Source organism: Ctenocephalides felis, unplaced genomic scaffold, assembly GCF_003426905.1.
Source record: "Ctenocephalides felis isolate EL2017-DRISC unplaced genomic scaffold, ASM342690v1 CF-g0.4_SCAFFOLD_01492, whole genome shotgun sequence".
Taxonomy (NCBI): domain Eukaryota; kingdom Metazoa; phylum Arthropoda; class Insecta; order Siphonaptera; family Pulicidae; genus Ctenocephalides; species Ctenocephalides felis.
In genome coordinates, this window is record NW_020537646.1 from 46,460,700 (window position 1) to 46,478,230 (window position 17,531).

Consider the following 17,531-nt stretch of genomic DNA (forward strand, 5'->3'; position numbering starts at 1 on the left):
CAAAAATCAGAAAGTGACTGAAAAATCGTATGTAGCGTTGAAATTCAGAATCTATAAAAATGTGTTAGTGATTTTTAATATCACTGCATACAGATCAAAAGTCCTTATCGGATGTTTATAATAGTTTTTTTATTCAATTTTATATGGCATTTACACTTGTATGATGATACAAAGAAAATAGGCAAAGAGATTGCTAACTTTAAGTTATTTAACTAATAATTTATCAGATAGACTGCAATAGGTCTTAAATTTTTTTGTTATAATTTATTTTTGTTAATCAAGACTTTAATGTCTTATTTATAAAATTGATATGTGCCAAAAAAAGAAATAATACAAAAAAATACAGTAAAATAGGTCTTAAATGTGAATTTTTAGTTTTTTCGATAATTGCCATAGAACCTGAACGTAGTAATTAAAATATATGCATAGTATCCATGTACTATAATTTATATCATTATTTGATAAATTCATTATCAAAATGGATATTATTTTAGCCATGCTTCCTTCGACACGAGGAACTACATACATACACAAAAATTTATAGTAATGTACAAAAGTACATCAATTTTTAGAGTGTTAAAATGATCAGAATTTATTCAAATCTTTCAAAATTGACGAACTGTAGAATTTGTGAAAATCCCATGAGAATGGGATCCACTGTCATCATTTATTAAAGTTTTTAATAAAAATTCACTTAACTCGCTAAGTATGAAAAATACATGTTATGATGATCTCGTTTTATAACATCGTGCAAGATTCTTGAAATATAAGTTTTATTATGAGTATTTTTATACCGCCTTATTTATTGTACATGTATGAAAGTTTACTAAAATTTTCAAAATATGGCTGATGTAACTCAACTCAACTTTCCAAGTTTTTGCAGAATTTGTGAAGCCTTTATCTGGATTTTAAAACCAATTTAAAAAATTCAAAAGGTTTATATGTTTCCAGTATATTCAATTCCTAATCTTCTTTGTTGCGCAAAGTTTTCTACCTTTTTGTTGTTTACATATTTATAAAGAATGAAAAAGGAAGAAGGGTTTCTGCATTCTGTTGGGAATCTTTAAACTTCTCGTTCAATGGTATTTAAATTACTAATCCTCTACTCTGTGTGATAGCGTAAAGCAGTTTGAAATTTAATAGAGGATAGAAATTCTAGTTGGCCAAAATCAAAAGAAACACAAACTTTACCAGAGAGTTGTAATTTGTTGTTTCTCAACACGTGTAGGTACTAAATTTAATTGCTCTGATTATGAAAAACTATTTAAGAAAACAATTTATTTTAAATATTTTGCGAAAGTAAAGAAATTTATGACATTTAATATGTAAGTTTATAAAAATCGGCCTCACTCGGGTGTTTAACAATTTATACACCAAATTGTCTTGGAACTGGAAATTTTGATAGCACAAGAAAAACGTAAGAGCTTTTAAATGATGATCAAAAAATGGTCCAAACAACCGTACTATACGAAAATACAAAACGAAATTTATTTTAACTTCATGTTATTATTAGCAATATTGTCTATAAAAAAATATAGTATATACCTATGTGAATAGAATAGCGTTACCAAAAGTGAGTTTGAAAAAACTCACTTTCAAACATTTTCGATGATATCTCGAATAAATGATAAATTTAATTTAAATAATGTTTAACCAACTTAGGAAAGTCGTGGTATATAAAATTATTCATTTTGAAAAGAATGATTTTATATAAGCAATGATTTGGTATGATTGAAAATTTGTTTATAGTTTATCATCATTTGAACTTTATTTTAACAATAGAAAAAACAACAAAAAAAATACATTGAATAGTACTACACAATTAATTGTAAAAAATAAAGTAATAATTTTTGCTAAGTTAATAGCATTTTCACACCAGTTATGTTCGAATATATATTCTGTTATATTAATTTATATTCTGTTTTGAATTGGTATAAGCATAGCAATAATTTCTTAACTTCTTACGCTTTTTTCCTTCTGAATAAATTATAAATAACATACAACTCTGAAGATACTATGAAATGGTATTAAATACAATGAATATTAACTTTCTGTACGGTAAGTTATAGTAATCGCGAAAAAATTGAAGAAAATTTTTGCATTACTCTACATTTCAGAGATTTCTGAACATTAACGTATACCCTTGCAAAAATGGTTGTATGTGTGTGTTTTTTTTTTGTATAGCGAAGGAAATGACTTTATGCATTCCAGACTGGTCTTTTATCAGGGTATGCCGGACTGGACCGGAATACCGCCCTGGTATAATACCGACTAAAACCTTCGCTTTGCCCTTGCCTCTGGTCACCACGGAAACCGCCGTTAGGCATTACTTCGTGGGGGAAGGATCTAGAATGTTATCATTTTTACCTTATATTTATACTCATCTTTTAAATGAGCGAAGTCCCATTCGTCCTTTCTCTTTCTATAGCACGCAAGTCAATTAGCACATCTCTCGTAAATCTGTCTGTGGAGTTCCAAGCAGCTTCAGCTGTCAGCCTCACTTTAACAACAGTATCTGGAGTAATTTTTAGGCTCGATATCTCTTCTACATCGTCCGGTGGAGCACTAAATCGCGGGCACAGGAAGAACACGTGCTCAGCATCTTCGATTTCGCCCAAACAATATGGGCCTAAACAATCCGACGAGCTATAGTGCTTGAAGCGGTGTAGGCAGGCTCGAAAACAACCGCGACCAGATAGCATTTGCGTAGAGTAATAATTAACTTTTCCATGGTTGCGATTTAGCCATTCGTATGTCACGATATCAGGAGCACCGATTCGAAAAACATTCGATTCATATTGATGGGGAGACGTGCTGATTAGTTTTCGGCAAAGGCAGGTTTGGCCATTCCGGATTTACGGAGCAAAAAGCTCTAAAGCAATCAGTTTGTGAGAGAATGGCACTTCTGATTAAGATGATTCAAAAAGCATTGAATTCGTAATGATTGAGTGAATTATTGAATACTTTTTTTCGGAGGCAGGTTCAGCGCTTTTAGATAAACGGAGTAAAAAAGTACCCAGAAGAGCAGTATTTGATGGAACAGCGCATCCGATTAGAGTTATTCAAAAAGCATATTGCATGTGTCGACCGTGTTCGTTTCTTTTAGATAAACATAGATAAATGCATAGATAAATTTATTTCTTTTAGATAAGCATAGATAAAGGCCGTCGCCTAAATATAAGCACTTATATTATATTAGATTCATAAAATATGTCGATGAAATATTTTAAACAATTGTTATTATTTATTGATGATTGATTACTTTTATTTCGCGAAAGTTTAATTACAATTTGCCTTAAGCCACAATGCCATGCGACACCAATAGTTATATCTTATATATATAATAAAAATTAAATTTCTGTTAGTAATTACATAATTAAGCTATATTAATTAATTAAGTTTAATTTGAATTTTAATGTATAATCTATATTGAATATATTTCATAGGATAATTGGTCCCACCGCTTTGTGTCAACTGGCAGATCGGCACCTTCCAATGCCTTTGTCTTCGCGGCCTCTGTACTCATTGTCGATGTCCGGGCTCGTTGTCTGTTTCACGGGCTTCCGGAAGAAGGAAGATTTAACGCGACTCATTGGTTTAATACATCACATGGGAGGATCTATACGGAAGGATATGGTGTCTAAGGTGATACTATCACAGTTTTTTTTAATTAATACAAGAATGTCGAAATATATTATTAAAAAACTTTGACCTACACATTTTTTAAAATTATGTTTCGCAAAACCCGACCCGTCATTGGATAGATCATTCTATTACTATAGCAATTATGTATGTATATATATATATATATATATATATATATACTCGTATATATCTTAAGAATTGTTTATTTTGATTTGATTAATTTTAAGGAAATCTTCGATGAATAGGTTTTTCTTTGTTTTCAAGAAAAATTATGTTAAAAGTTCATCACTGACAGTTATAGTGTTACGTGATTTTTTTTATTTCACATTTATGTGTTATTATTTTGCTTTGTTTAAAGAAATTCATATAGAGACTTCTTTAAAAAAAATTATTTGGCCTCGCTTACTCTGAGCATTTATCCAACCAACCTACAACATTTTTATTTATTTACATTCTAATTTTTATATCATATTCAATCTAGATAAATTTATATCCTATTCTATATTCTTCTTAACTCTTCTTCTTCTTATTTTCTTCAAGTTTTGCTCTTTTCAAATTTCTAATTATATTTAACTTCTATCTGCATTCCATTTTTTTCTTCATTCTTTTTTTCATTTCAGCAAGTTCTAATAATTTTTATGCTATTCGAATTCTGTTATTCCTATTTTTCTTAATTTTTATTCGAATTCTACTTAACAAATACAATTTTTATTTAATTTCAAATTAACTACACATATTTTTTTCATAAATTCTAAGTCAATGACAGGATTCGTTTCAAAGATCCCTGTCGAACTATGAATCGAACACGTATACTATACTATACTCGCCACCATATAGGGACTTGTATCAGATTTTTTTAAAAAAAAATATATCTTGAAATCCTGTAATTATATTTCTTCGAAATAATGATGGATAGAGGCTATAACTATTCCTCTACCGAATCATATAAAAATATATCCATAAATGTTATTTAATTTTTCACAATTAATCAATTTCTGGAAAAAGTGCAGTGCTACAACTTAACTTGTTTTTGGGGCTAATTGTAACATGTAAGTAGTAACGACAATAATGTTTCTGATAATTTATTCTCTACTTATTTTTAAGAAAATTGACTTCTTTCTAAGTAATTCTATTCATAAATCAACGTAAACTATGATTAATTCAAACAAATATATAATGTCTTCTGTAATATAAATTTATTATAAGCTACAATTTATATCATAATTACTTATATGGTACACAGCCTCAAAGTTTTGTTTCAACTAACCCCAGGTTATTTTCCCTACGTTATAAATATAAATATCTTACATATATATATTATATATATATATAAATAATATATATATATATTTATTTATTTATATTTATATTCTGTTCTTTCTTCAGGTTACACACCTCATAGCTAATTGCACAGGAGGCGAAAAATACCGTTATGCTATGACTTTCCGGGTTCCTGTTGTTTCAGCAAAATGGGTTGAAAGCAGTTGGGAAAAGAGACAAGATATCACTCACGATGCCAGGAATGAAGCATTCATTGTAAGTTGAATATGTTTTGTATTGCTTTCATTAGCTATTTTTCCGATTGATAATTATGTAAAGTGAGTTTTAATTAAGCGTGAAAAAAGAATTTGCTGAACTAAGAAATACATGCAAGCATATTAGTTATTACATATTGTTTAAGCCTTAAACTTTAAGGCGACTTTAAACAAGTAATAAATAGGTTTTTCGAAATAGTTGTCACATTATAATAAAATCACAAATAATAAAAATGCCATCGGAGCCTTATGAAAATAGTTAGACATAATAAATTTGATGCAATACAAATTATAACAAATATAATGAAGATAAACTTGTTCGATAATATAAATATAATTACGAACATGAGTTTAATGAAGAAGATCTTATTAAGTTCCATGGTTTACTGTGTTGTATGAACATATATTCCTATTGAATAAAAAAAATATATGCTTTAATTGAGTAATTTTACATGTATATATCTCTATATGATCTCTATATCATATCATCAACACATTTCTAACTTTAGATTAAACTTTAATAAACAATAATTTGTAAACAATTTTGTTTATTGTTTTAATATATGTTTCAGTCTGAACACAAACTTAAGCCTTTTCAAGGCTCACGAGTATGTTTCCTCGGTTTTCCAGCTGATGAGCAACAACATATGTCGGAGATTTTAGTTGAGAATGGAGGTGTCCTTGTAGAATTGGAAGATCCTTCATGCACGCATGTGGTAAGTAAAATATTTACTAGTTTATAAATATTTTTAAATTGCCCTTGGTGAATTTTTGATTTTAAATATAAATATATTATTAAATTCTGCTAGTAGATTAAACCGTGAAAAATACATTTTTGTATTTATTTAATTTTATTTCTAATTTGGTTTTTGTAGATATATCTGGTGTCATAATATTGCAATATTTTTCTTCATTTTCACATGTCTTCTGCGCTCTTATTTTATATTCTCACTATAGCACTTAAATAACAATATCTCACAATTAACAACAATTTTCTTACTATTTAACGCATGCTTGGTGTTTTTCTGAAACTTTATATTGTGTAAAACACATTTTGAAAAACTAATGCCTCTTTTTATAACACATTTTTATTTTACTAATCCGGTGTTGTGATGTAGAAAAACTGGAGAACAGTAAGTTTAATGCTTTCAAAAAGTGAACAAATTTAATTTATGAAATAACAAAAAGTTTATGGCATGGTGTGAAAATTTAATCTTTCCATGTGCGTTAATACTTATGCTTCTATCAACATAACATATATAGTATTACATTGAATGCAGAAATAAACTTTAGTTGTAATAATTAATTTGCATTTTACACTAATCTATACAGCGTTCAAATTGCTTAAAAAAATAATTTCAGGTAATGCCTAACGGAGAGATGTTCTCTAGTTCTCGTTCGCGTTTCAACATCACATCACAATCCGCCACCCAAAAATGCCTAAAAACTCCTGATCAATCTTCCTATACCCATTTTCCTAACAAAGTAACTCCAATGGGATCAGGCCGGAGCGATAAAAAATCTCTGTACCTTAATAATATGGAAAGTACACCTGTGCTAAGTCACTGCACGCCACGAAAACGTTTATCATCAAGCGAGTGCCTTCATTTCGATGATTTACAAATTGATGATGACATGAGGAAAAATTGTGCTGATTTTTCAATTATGGAGGAAGAGAAGGAAATTGATACGGAACGAAGTACTAGAAGTGTTATTGTTTCGCCAACAAGAAAAAGACCTCGCGACAGTCCAGAAGCAGAGGAATTAAAAACTTCCAAAATGTCACCACCAAAATTTTATTCTGCTAAAAAACCTAAATTACAATCCAGACCATCTTTAAAACGTAGCCTGAGTTTTGTTGCAATGCGAACTCCTTTGGCAAATATGCTGAAAAGTAAGAAGATAACGAAAAAGGTATCTGATGAGGAAGAAAGTGCAATGAATGAATCCAGAGTTGAGGAAATAAATTCTGCAAGCAAAAAATCCGATTGGAATAAGTTGAAAATGAAGTTAATGAACAAGAAACAGACAGAAACTGTTGTCAGCACATCCGATTCAGTAGCTAAAGATGATACTGACTACCAGAATGAAAGCTGCGACAGTGTTGCTGAATTGAGAAGCATTGGCGGAAATTCTTCATATAAAACGCCCGTTCGAAGGCGTTCATTGTGTTGCACTCCTGAAGCCTATCAACCTCCATCTCCTTCGCCTCAAAATAAAGAAGTGGATCCTTCTTCCCAAATTCCTTTAGATAATGCGGGTGGTGAGGTGACTTTGACTTTGATCATTGATCATAACATGAAGACTTCAACGCCGCATGCCGAGTTGTTCAAACTTGCCGAGGATGTCAAAAGAGCATTAAAATTCTCGGTACTAACACGCACTCACAATAATTTATTGAACAGTTTTACTCAAATTATTTGATAATTTGAGCATTGCTGTTATTATTTTGCTAATTAATAATGCATTCATGAACGATTTTTTCAGATGTTTTATGTTAGTTTTACTATTGCAAACTTATATACATATATGCAAATACACACAATACACACATATACACAGTGGCAATCTGATAGAGCAGCATTCAAATTACTTGTTTTAAAAAAGATTTTTTTAAATTAATTATCTATGCATTTTTGCATCTTGCGTGCAACAAAAACTAGATATAATTTTGAATACTAGTTTAATAATCATAAAAATGAATTTTTGGATTCAATATTGACATTTATTTTTATCAAATATATGTAATTCTTATAATATTAAATTTTCATTCTCAGATTCAGTTTGCTCAATCAGATATTTGAGTGGTTTGTAGTACTTATGAATGAATCGTTCAAGAGCTTTTGTCTTATCTATCTATTCTGTCTTCCTTTCTTATCATATCATTTATATATTTAAATGAACTTTGTTTGTGGTGACAGTATATGCAGAATCTATTATTTATATTTCATTTTTTTCATTTTTTATAAAAACACCTGACTAACTCGGGATTATTTTTTTTATAACCAGATATATTTTAGAATTTTAGAAATGTATCTAAAAAAAATCTAGTTTAAAAAAAGGTTTAAAAGTATTTCTTCTCCAAAATGTTAAGTCTTACTGGAAGTCATAGTTTTTATAATTATAGTATAAAAAATTATAATAATATATATAGTAAATATAATATATATTATAATATAATTATAATAAAACTTTAGTGTCAATACCAGTTTTTGTTTTGGCGCGAATTAAAAATGATAGTAAATCGGATTAAAAATAAAGTGACCACTATTTTTTATAACAATAATAGCAAAAATTATATAATTGCTTGCGTTCTACACAAATTTTTATTATATTATATTTTGTAATAATTCATAACCATTCAGGATGAGAGTGGCTATTTTATCAGTTTTAAAGCCTGGTTCGTGTCTGATGTCACTTTATAATTAGAACTATAATGATTATATAAACATTAGATGTGGAATGGAATCGTGAACCCTTATTAAAGTTGATCAAATTTAATATAATTTTTATGGCTTCTGGTGATATTTCTGTCAAGCATTGGTTATTTAACTATATAAAGTGGTGTATTTGAAAAATAATAATTGCAGAATTGTATATATTCTATTCATAATTATATTCTTTTAGGAATTATATTCTAATGTTTTTTATCTTTTTATATTAAAAACTTTTTGTAAATTTTTCTTGTCAGCTCCACAAAGTTTATAATTCATTTTAATTTTGCTAATTTTTTCACAAATTTTTACTCACGAAATATATTTTAAACCAGACTAATTAATTGACTTTTACATATTTTTGAATTTTTCACGCTAATAATGGTACTGCTTGTATAATTGCTCTAATTTAGTTTGCAGTTAGATATTTTAATAATATTCTTTCCTCAAGTTTTTGTTCTTAAACGATCTTGAGTTAATGTTACTGGTAGTCTCAAATTTTTTTTGGTTCTGGGGGTATACATTATCGAAGTTATATATATATTGTTGCAATTACATATTTAAATAAAAAAATTATTTTTACCCATAAAAAAAGGTTGTGGATGAAAGTACAACTGGAAGCGCACCCGAAACAGCAACATCAAAGACGCAAATTGTCAAAGCTGAATGGTTCTGGAAATCAGTTCAAAATGAGGAGCAAGCCGATGAAAGGGAATACTTATTCGAAAATGTAAGAAACATGGAAAGTTATTTTTTTTATATAATATATAAAAAAATCATTAATGATTTTTTAATCATTTTATAAATATTTTGAATAGTCATTATATATATTTTTAATGTTATTTATTTCAAGCTTTAACGGAAATTTTTAATGCTTATATTAATATTGTGATTTTTATTTTTTGTGCAAATTGTTAATCAATTTTATTTTTTTTCTGAATTTTGATTTTTTCGAAAATATATCACCTGGTGAAATAAAATATTCTATATATTTTTATTATTGTTTAGTATTTGGAAAGTCTGCTGTCCACACCAGCCCGAACAACTACTCCAGCCAATGTACCAGGAATTTCTACACCTGCTAGTGGTCCATCTTCAACTCGCCAGAGAAAAAGACGTCGATTGCATGAGACACTATCAGCCCTTGCCCAAACTGATACTACGCTCAAGAGGAGATCCTCTGTTAGTGATGCAGGATTACTTAGTGTTTCAGGGAGTTTTCTGGATTGTACAGTTAGTCCAGATAAACAGTTATTAGATGGTAATTAACTTGCAATAAAAAAAACTTTTTATTTCTTGAAATAAATTAATAACATAATTTTATTTTCGAATTCAAATTAAAAACATATAATTTTATTTAAACTTGTAGAGGGAGAAGGAATAGAAATAAATCGCAAAAACTTGAGTCCAAGGCAGCAAGTTTTTTTGGAATTAGTTCAAACTGAATCTAATTATGTCAGCATTCTTCATACAATTATGACGGTTCGTAATTATATAATAGATGGTTTAGTTATATTGTAAAAATATCTTAATTAGTAAATTCTTTCCTTATTTAGTTACGATTATGGAACAATTTTAAAAAAATTGGCACGAATGAGAAAAGTAATAAAAAGTGGTAAATGGCATTGTGGCTGTTGCCATTGGCACTTACAAATATATACAAGTTTTTTTCGTTTAATTCGCGTCGAACTTGCAAATAAGTTGTTTACTCCAAGTGTTCAAACTTTTGAGAATATTTTATGTCTTATATCATTTATGAAATTTGATTTTAAATGATAGTATAAGTGTAAATGATATTAATAAATTGCAATTATTCTAGATGTTCAAAAGTCCTCTTGAAGAAATGCTTGAGACCAGCCCAAATGAAGCGATATTAAATGCTACTGAATTGAAAATTATTTTTGGAAATCTTCCGCCAATTTATGACTTGCACCGTAAAATGCTGGAAGAATTGCGATGGGCTTCGTCTCATTGGGCAGAAGATACAAGCATAGGCAATATAATATTAAAACATGCACCAGATCTTGTAAAAGCATATCCTCCATTTGTCAATTTCTTTGAAAACATGAAAGAGATGCTGGTGCAATGTGATCAATCCAAAACCAGGTAAGATAAAATATGAACTAAACACATTTCATTAATGTTAAATAAACTATGAAATAAAGTTAATATTTTTTTAACAAATTATGTAGAAGTAATGTTATAAATAATTTACAATACAGTTAGTGTTTAAGATCTTCAAGTATGTAGTTATTACTACATTTGCCATCAAAATATTCTTTATATTTATTGAAAATTAGTTTTTATTTTTTGTATAATAATTAATATAACTATCAGTAAGTTAATAAATTGATTATAACTAATTAATTTTCAGATTTCATGCATTTTTAAAAATTTGTCAAACGAGGCCAGAATGTGGTAGACAATCTCTACAAGAATTAATGATAAGGCCTGTACAGAGATTACCCAGTATTAGTCTTTTATTAAATGGTATTTATAAATTTTGTAAAATTTGGAATTTATTTGGAAAATATATCTATGTACTATATAATCTTTATATATTTATATTATACAAAAATATTACATATTCTTATTTTTCAGACATTTTAAAGCATACTCCAAAGAGTAATTTGGATTATAATGCCTTAGAGAAGGCTCTTGAAAGTATAAAAGAAGTTATGACATACATCAATGAAGATAAAAGAAAAACTGAAGCACAAATGGTTATGTTTGATATTTTTAATGACATCGATAATTGCCCAGTAAGTTTTTAATGGTATTATTATCTTTTGCTATAAAAATATTTTTTAGTATTTAAGCCCGGTGCACACGACGCTAGATTTCCTGATTAGTGCATGCCGGACAGTTTGTTACCTAGCAACGATATGATAAATCATAATTTACGATCTTGCGCGACATATTTTACGACCTTGCCAGCCAGATTTTATGTTTAAGCCTTCTATTCACAACGACAGTATCCTTTTAACATAATTTCTGTCTAAACCGTTGCCTAGTAACGTCGGAAACTGATTTCTCAACAACTTTTGTCCTCGAAAATTTCTGGCGTATTTTACAAATGAAATAAGTGAAAATCTGGTGCAAAATTCTTGCTCACCTTACCAGAAAACTTGACAGAAATCCTGTTACAAGAAATACTAGCGTCGTTGCACCGGGCTTTAGTTTAGTTTTTATGGCAAAACTATTTTATAAAATATTTTGTCTATGCTGAAAATAATGCTCAATAATCATTTATGTTAATTATGAAATATTAAATTTTATATTTGTATTTTAGCCACATTTAGTATCATCACATAGAAGCTTTATCTCACGTTGTGAAGTAATGGAACTAAGTGATGGTTTAAGTGGTCGAGGTGATCATCTGGTTTTATATTTATTCTCTGATATTTTAGAAGTTTGTAAGAAACGATCCAAAGCCTTTAATAGCCTTAAAAGTCCAAATGCAATAGGTATGAGGATATCAATATACAGTTGATAAGTTACAATACATAGGTTAATAATCAATGTGTTTGATACAGGTAGTACGCATTCCACAAAATTAGGAGCAGGTAAACCTTATAAACATGTGAAGTTAATGCCTCTAAGTCATGTTAAAAGAGTTATAGACATTCATGAAACAGAAGGTAAAGTAATTAACATTTTGCTTGATCAATATTTAAACATTATCACTAATAAGTTGTTCTATTATTTCTATTAGATTGTCATGCAGTATTTGCTTTAACTTGTCGCAGCAATCAGGAACTTAAAGAAAAGTTATATTCGTTTACAATTACTGAAGAAGATGTTGATAAAACCACTTTTCTACGCAGCCTCTGCAGGCAGATGGCGAACACAGTTTGCAAAGCTGATGCTGTAAGTGATATTTTAATTTCTGATTGTGCATAAGTGTACTCTTATAATTTTGTACATTTTTTTTTTTTTTGTATTTTTTTCACTATTTTTTTTATGCCAAAGTATAAGGTGTAACAATTTATGAAGAGCTTAATTTAAAAAAATGTTTATCAATTTTGACAGTAAAATATTAAGGGCTATAGTATGCACTGATTTCATTAATATAATTATCTCCAAATTTGTAGTTTATATATGTATAATATTTTGTATTATAGGATCGTTTTATGGCAAGTTTAAATTCAAAACAACTAGAAATTGATACAAGTGATGTTTCACTCGGCACTCTTTCAAAAGCTTTCAAATTTGCATCACGAACAAGGATGAAAGTAAGTAACAATATTGATAGCATTATTGCGGTATGATCAACATTTTGTAACTAATTATTTGCAGCATGTAAAGAAACAAATTGAAGAATGTCTTAATAGAATTGAATAATGATGCATGTTTGTTTGTATGTGTTGTATGAAAATCGGCTGCAAAGGTGCTTGAAATAATAAAGCTGAATAAAATTTGTAGCACTTATTTATTTAAAAAATATTATTTTCAGGTTGGAAGAGCATTTTCATTTAATAAAACACCATCAAAATTCAAGCGTGCAGTTTCAACTATGATGTCGCCTTTTGGAAGTACAAATAATTTAACTCCGTCCTCTCAATTAGCTCAGATGCGGCTTGCCAGTTGCAACAATATTAATGTTAGTATAGTTCATAATAAATAAGCTTTAGTTTTCCAGACTTAGATAAAAATAAAAATAAATATTATAGGAATTAGGTGGTGCACCAAATAATGTAAACAATGAAATGTTGGTGGCTCCAATGTCTGTACAACCAACACGAAAAACTAAGTGTTCTTCATTAAGTATAGCTGCTCTTCGTAGATTATAAAATTTCAAAAAACACCACTCCATTGATTGTGATACAAGAATTAGGATGAAACATTTGCTTTTGATAATGTTATCTTTGCCATAATTTATCATTAAGTTTACAAATGACTTTCAATTATACATTTTCATTTATACATTTATTGATAAGGACCTTATATGCCATGAGCACAAACTGATGTTCACCATATAAGATTAAAAAGGAGGAGTCTATGTAAATAATAATACTATTTTATTAATAATCATATTTATATTAAATAAGTTATAATTATTGACAAAATTATCTAAAATATATTTTATATGAAAATTTTTATGATATTTACGAGGATTAAACTACTATAGTTTAGTATATAGAATCATTCTAATATACTTCAATATTCAATGAAATTTCGTTTTATTGCTGATTTATAGTTATGTTTGATTTAAATAAGCTATAAATAATAGAGATTTCTCTTTCCTCAGCCTTGCAGCCTCTTAATAAAATTTATATCGATTACTCAAATATATACAAAGCTAGATAAAAATTGTAAGGCTACTATTTATATAGTCAGCAAGCTTTTTACAGTCTCATTATACACTTTTCTTAACTAATATTGAGAAAGAGCATTCATCACATCCAATACACAAATCTTCATTCATTGAAGCAATTTCATCAATAACATAAGTGCCACCGCATCGACATGGATAATAGTATATTTCACTCTCATCATCATAGCTCAATTCATCACGGGTCAAAGTTGCATATAAAATAATTTTACTTTGTTCAGAAAATAATTCAGCATCGTATTTTTTTCTGGAAACTGGATCTCCTAAAATTTTCCAGGCCTTCGTAACAGAAAGATATGTATCCGTTTGGCTGGATGAGCACTTGTCTGGGTGACATTTTAAAATCAAATTTTGATATGCTTTTCTGATTTCAGCCGACGAAGCATCATTTTGGCAGCCTAAAATATCGTACAAATTCTTTTCTTCTTTCACCTGCATGTTACCGTGCCCATCATAACCTACAAATTTGCCATTAGCGTGTGCTTTTCGCCACCTTCGTAGCACAGTGCTGTCAACAATAACGAAAAGAAAATGGTTGTCTAATTTGAGAAAGAGATAAATCACTCATTCACGTTTGGAGTTTTTTTTATGGCAAAACTCAATTTTGAATAATGTAAAAATTATTTTATTTATTGCTACAAAACCAAAGAGTGTTATCATTCAATGGATTTTAATTTTGTTAAATGACAAAATCTTTTGCTGCCATCCTTATATTGTTTTCTTTCGTCATTAACTAGAATGCCTACAATAATAAAAGTAGATGCTACCTTATATATTTATTTATAAATACTGTTCTTCTGCATTAATTAGATTAGAAAAAATCTTTAATGCCAATGCCTACATTAAATTGATTAAAATATTAAATATAAACATGATTTATTAAATTATAACTTTGCAGTAGATATAAAATATTACTAAATACTATATTTAAATAATAGTATATTGCAATATTATTAAATTATAATGTCGCAAATTAAATTACTGCTGGGCTGCATTGGTAGCGGGCGTCAATGAAACAGAGGCTTGATCCTTATGGTGCTTCTCAACAACTTTCTTTACATACATATATTCCCGAGACTCAGAATTTCCTATGACATTTTCTGGTTTATATGGTGGATTAATTGTAACTTGATTATAAACAACAATGTTGGGTCCTGACCAAGTCACTTCATGAATAGTTTTTGAAATAGCAATGAACAATTTTTGGCCTTCGGGACTTACTCCTGCAGCAAGGGCATTAACTAGTCTTCTTTTTTGTTCAATTTGATTCCTTACACGAGTGTTTAACCTTTGCAGGTTAAGCAACGGGGGCACTTCGGGAACACAGCTCGTTTCTTGCTTAACTTGAACGTCATTGACAAGAGATAGGTTAACCATATACACATCGTTTAAATTATTCCTCCCACTGCTCGAAGGACATTTGAGGATTAACATTTTTGTTTGTTGATCAAATGCTAACACAACACCTTCTATATCTTGATCGTGACATGTTTTGCATGCTACGGTACTACCTATTGCAAAACACTCGCTCATACCAGCCATTATCGGTTATGTTCTTAAAGCAATGTCACTGGTTTTGAATGTATAACTGCAACTTTCACATAAATATTCACTATTGTTTTGACATTAAATAACTAAATTTCCTAATTGTTCTTATAATCAACATTGCATTTAGTCCATGCAACTACGAACAAGTAAAAAACATTAATAAAAACTGTTTGCAGTTGACAACTTATGACATATGACAACTTGCTTGACAGAAATCTGAAAATGGCTGAAAAGTAGACACCTCAATATAATAAGTTTTATGAAAACTTGAACTTATAATATGTTGTATAAACCATTATTCATTATAGATAAAAGATTAAATGTATAGGAATATCAAAGCGCAATATTGCATCGAAATAAAATGATATGTTACATAACAAAAACCATTGCTGTCAAGTCATATATGCATATGTATTACCAGAAAGTGAAAAAAGTTTCCCATAGATAAGGGTGCTTTTCACGTTCACAAAATTATAATTAATTATAATTAATTAATTAATAATAAATATAAAAAATTAATTAATAATATATAACATAATCATTAATGACAAACTTTATTATTAAAGAAAAACTATTTTTTAAACAAAGCATGAAAAGAACCAAAAGAACTTCCATCGGAGCAGAGCCTGCGCCATCTCTGGTTTAGGAATTCGTCTTTTCCATTTTAGGAGCATAATTTACTTCTCCAGCTTCACATTATGAAACCATAAATCGTTCTTAGATATATTTTTTTAAATTTTAGATTTCATGCTTATAATCCGCAAGATTAGAGAAATCCGCAAGATTTCTCATTTTCGAAAGCTGATGCAATCTTGCCCTGATAATTCTCCTGCATTGCGCGTTCTAGTTTATTATTGATAATTAAAATAGAATGAAAAAGTTTAAAAAATGGACGTAACATATCTTTGAAATGTAGAATAAAATAATTAAAATTCACTTAATAAATTTTTTGAATAAAAAGGGGCTTATTGTAGTCCAAAATGAAAATCACATATATGTGTGTGACTAAAGAATTTTATAGGGTGTTGCTATATAAAATATTTTGGAATAAATATTATAAGCAAATTTGAAAATAATTTTATATGCGTAATAATAATTCTCCGCTCTGGCAGCGCGATGTCCATTTTCAATTGAAAATACAGATCAAAATATGTTTATTGTAAATAAGCCCTTCTCGGGCACTGCAGTGTGAAATGGAAATGGGAAAACTCTCACTACTTATCGAGTTTGAGTTTAATTCAGCTCACAGGCAGTACTAGCCATTAACATATATAATAATAATGCAATATTTAAAGTTTTGTTAAAAATCCAACAAAATATAATAACACAGAGTTATAACTGGTTATAACTCTGTATATAACTTCAAAAACTTCATTGTTTATTTGCTGTTATATCAACCTTCTCGCAAATCTACCAAATACTGATATCAAGTCAATTAATTAATTAGATTTAGAAGTATTACATATTAAATAAAAAAAGAACTTTAAGGAAGCACGCGATTTATTCTTTTATCTGTGGCTTAAAAATTTTGCAAGAGCCCGATTTGCTAATTTTGTTTTTTTTCGAAATTTCAATTTTTTTAATTGTTTGAGATCAAATTTGGAAAAAGTTTATGTGTGTATGTGATCCCAAATTGTATATATAGTCAACATTTTTTACTATAGTAAAATGGTTTGAATGTTTGAAATCAGTGCAGTATAGTTTTTGAAAAAAGGTCAAAATATATTTTGACCAGAAACTATTTGATAGAGTCCATGGTCTTAAAGAACATTCTCTCTAAAAGATTAATTATTTTAATTTTAAAGTTTGAAGTTTTCATCAAAGTTTAGAATAATGAGCAGCATTTTTGTGCTATGAGCCAAAATTGATTCTTATTCTTTAAATTTTAGAAACTGCTAAACGCATTTCAAATTTTTGAAGTCATTGATCGGGACTTAGTACAAAATTTATTGCCCACATTTTCGTACAAAACTGACGAAATAAATTTGATCACAGCTAGTTTAATCGAAACCGTTTTGGAATAAACGTTATTTT

At 28.7% G+C, this 17,531-nt stretch overlaps 2 protein-coding genes and 1 pseudogene across 2 annotated transcripts in view; 1 reads left to right on the forward strand and 2 right to left on the reverse strand.

The window, feature by feature from the left end:
- Window positions 1-13,422, forward strand: part of LOC113371478 (protein ECT2-like) — a 365,352-nt gene extending 351,930 nt beyond the window's left edge. Inside the window, exons 3-18 of the mRNA XM_026612101.1 lie at window positions 3,447-3,645; window positions 5,032-5,181; window positions 5,753-5,896; window positions 6,543-7,550; window positions 9,210-9,344; window positions 9,623-9,875; window positions 9,984-10,096; window positions 10,434-10,720; window positions 10,989-11,104; window positions 11,216-11,376; window positions 11,907-12,081; window positions 12,151-12,255; window positions 12,330-12,484; window positions 12,739-12,849; window positions 13,071-13,217; window positions 13,288-13,422. Of these exons, the coding sequence (XP_026467886.1) occupies window positions 3,447-3,645; window positions 5,032-5,181; window positions 5,753-5,896; window positions 6,543-7,550; window positions 9,210-9,344; window positions 9,623-9,875; window positions 9,984-10,096; window positions 10,434-10,720; window positions 10,989-11,104; window positions 11,216-11,376; window positions 11,907-12,081; window positions 12,151-12,255; window positions 12,330-12,484; window positions 12,739-12,849; window positions 13,071-13,217; window positions 13,288-13,407 (3,379 nt within the window). The 3' untranslated portion in view covers window positions 13,408-13,422. The remainder of the gene's footprint in view (window positions 1-3,446; window positions 3,646-5,031; window positions 5,182-5,752; window positions 5,897-6,542; window positions 7,551-9,209; window positions 9,345-9,622; window positions 9,876-9,983; window positions 10,097-10,433; window positions 10,721-10,988; window positions 11,105-11,215; window positions 11,377-11,906; window positions 12,082-12,150; window positions 12,256-12,329; window positions 12,485-12,738; window positions 12,850-13,070; window positions 13,218-13,287) is intronic.
- A 551-nt stretch (window positions 13,423-13,973) lies between these two features.
- Window positions 13,974-14,387, reverse strand: LOC113371297 (dnaJ homolog subfamily C member 24-like). The gene has a single exon (XM_026611930.1). It carries the CDS (start codon window positions 14,385-14,387, stop codon window positions 13,974-13,976), a length of 414 nt encoding a protein of 137 aa, XP_026467715.1.
- Window positions 14,388-14,919: 532 nt separating this feature from the next.
- LOC113370494 lies at window positions 14,920-15,677 on the reverse strand (annotated as a pseudogene).
- Between the last annotated feature and the right edge of the window lie 1,854 nt (window positions 15,678-17,531).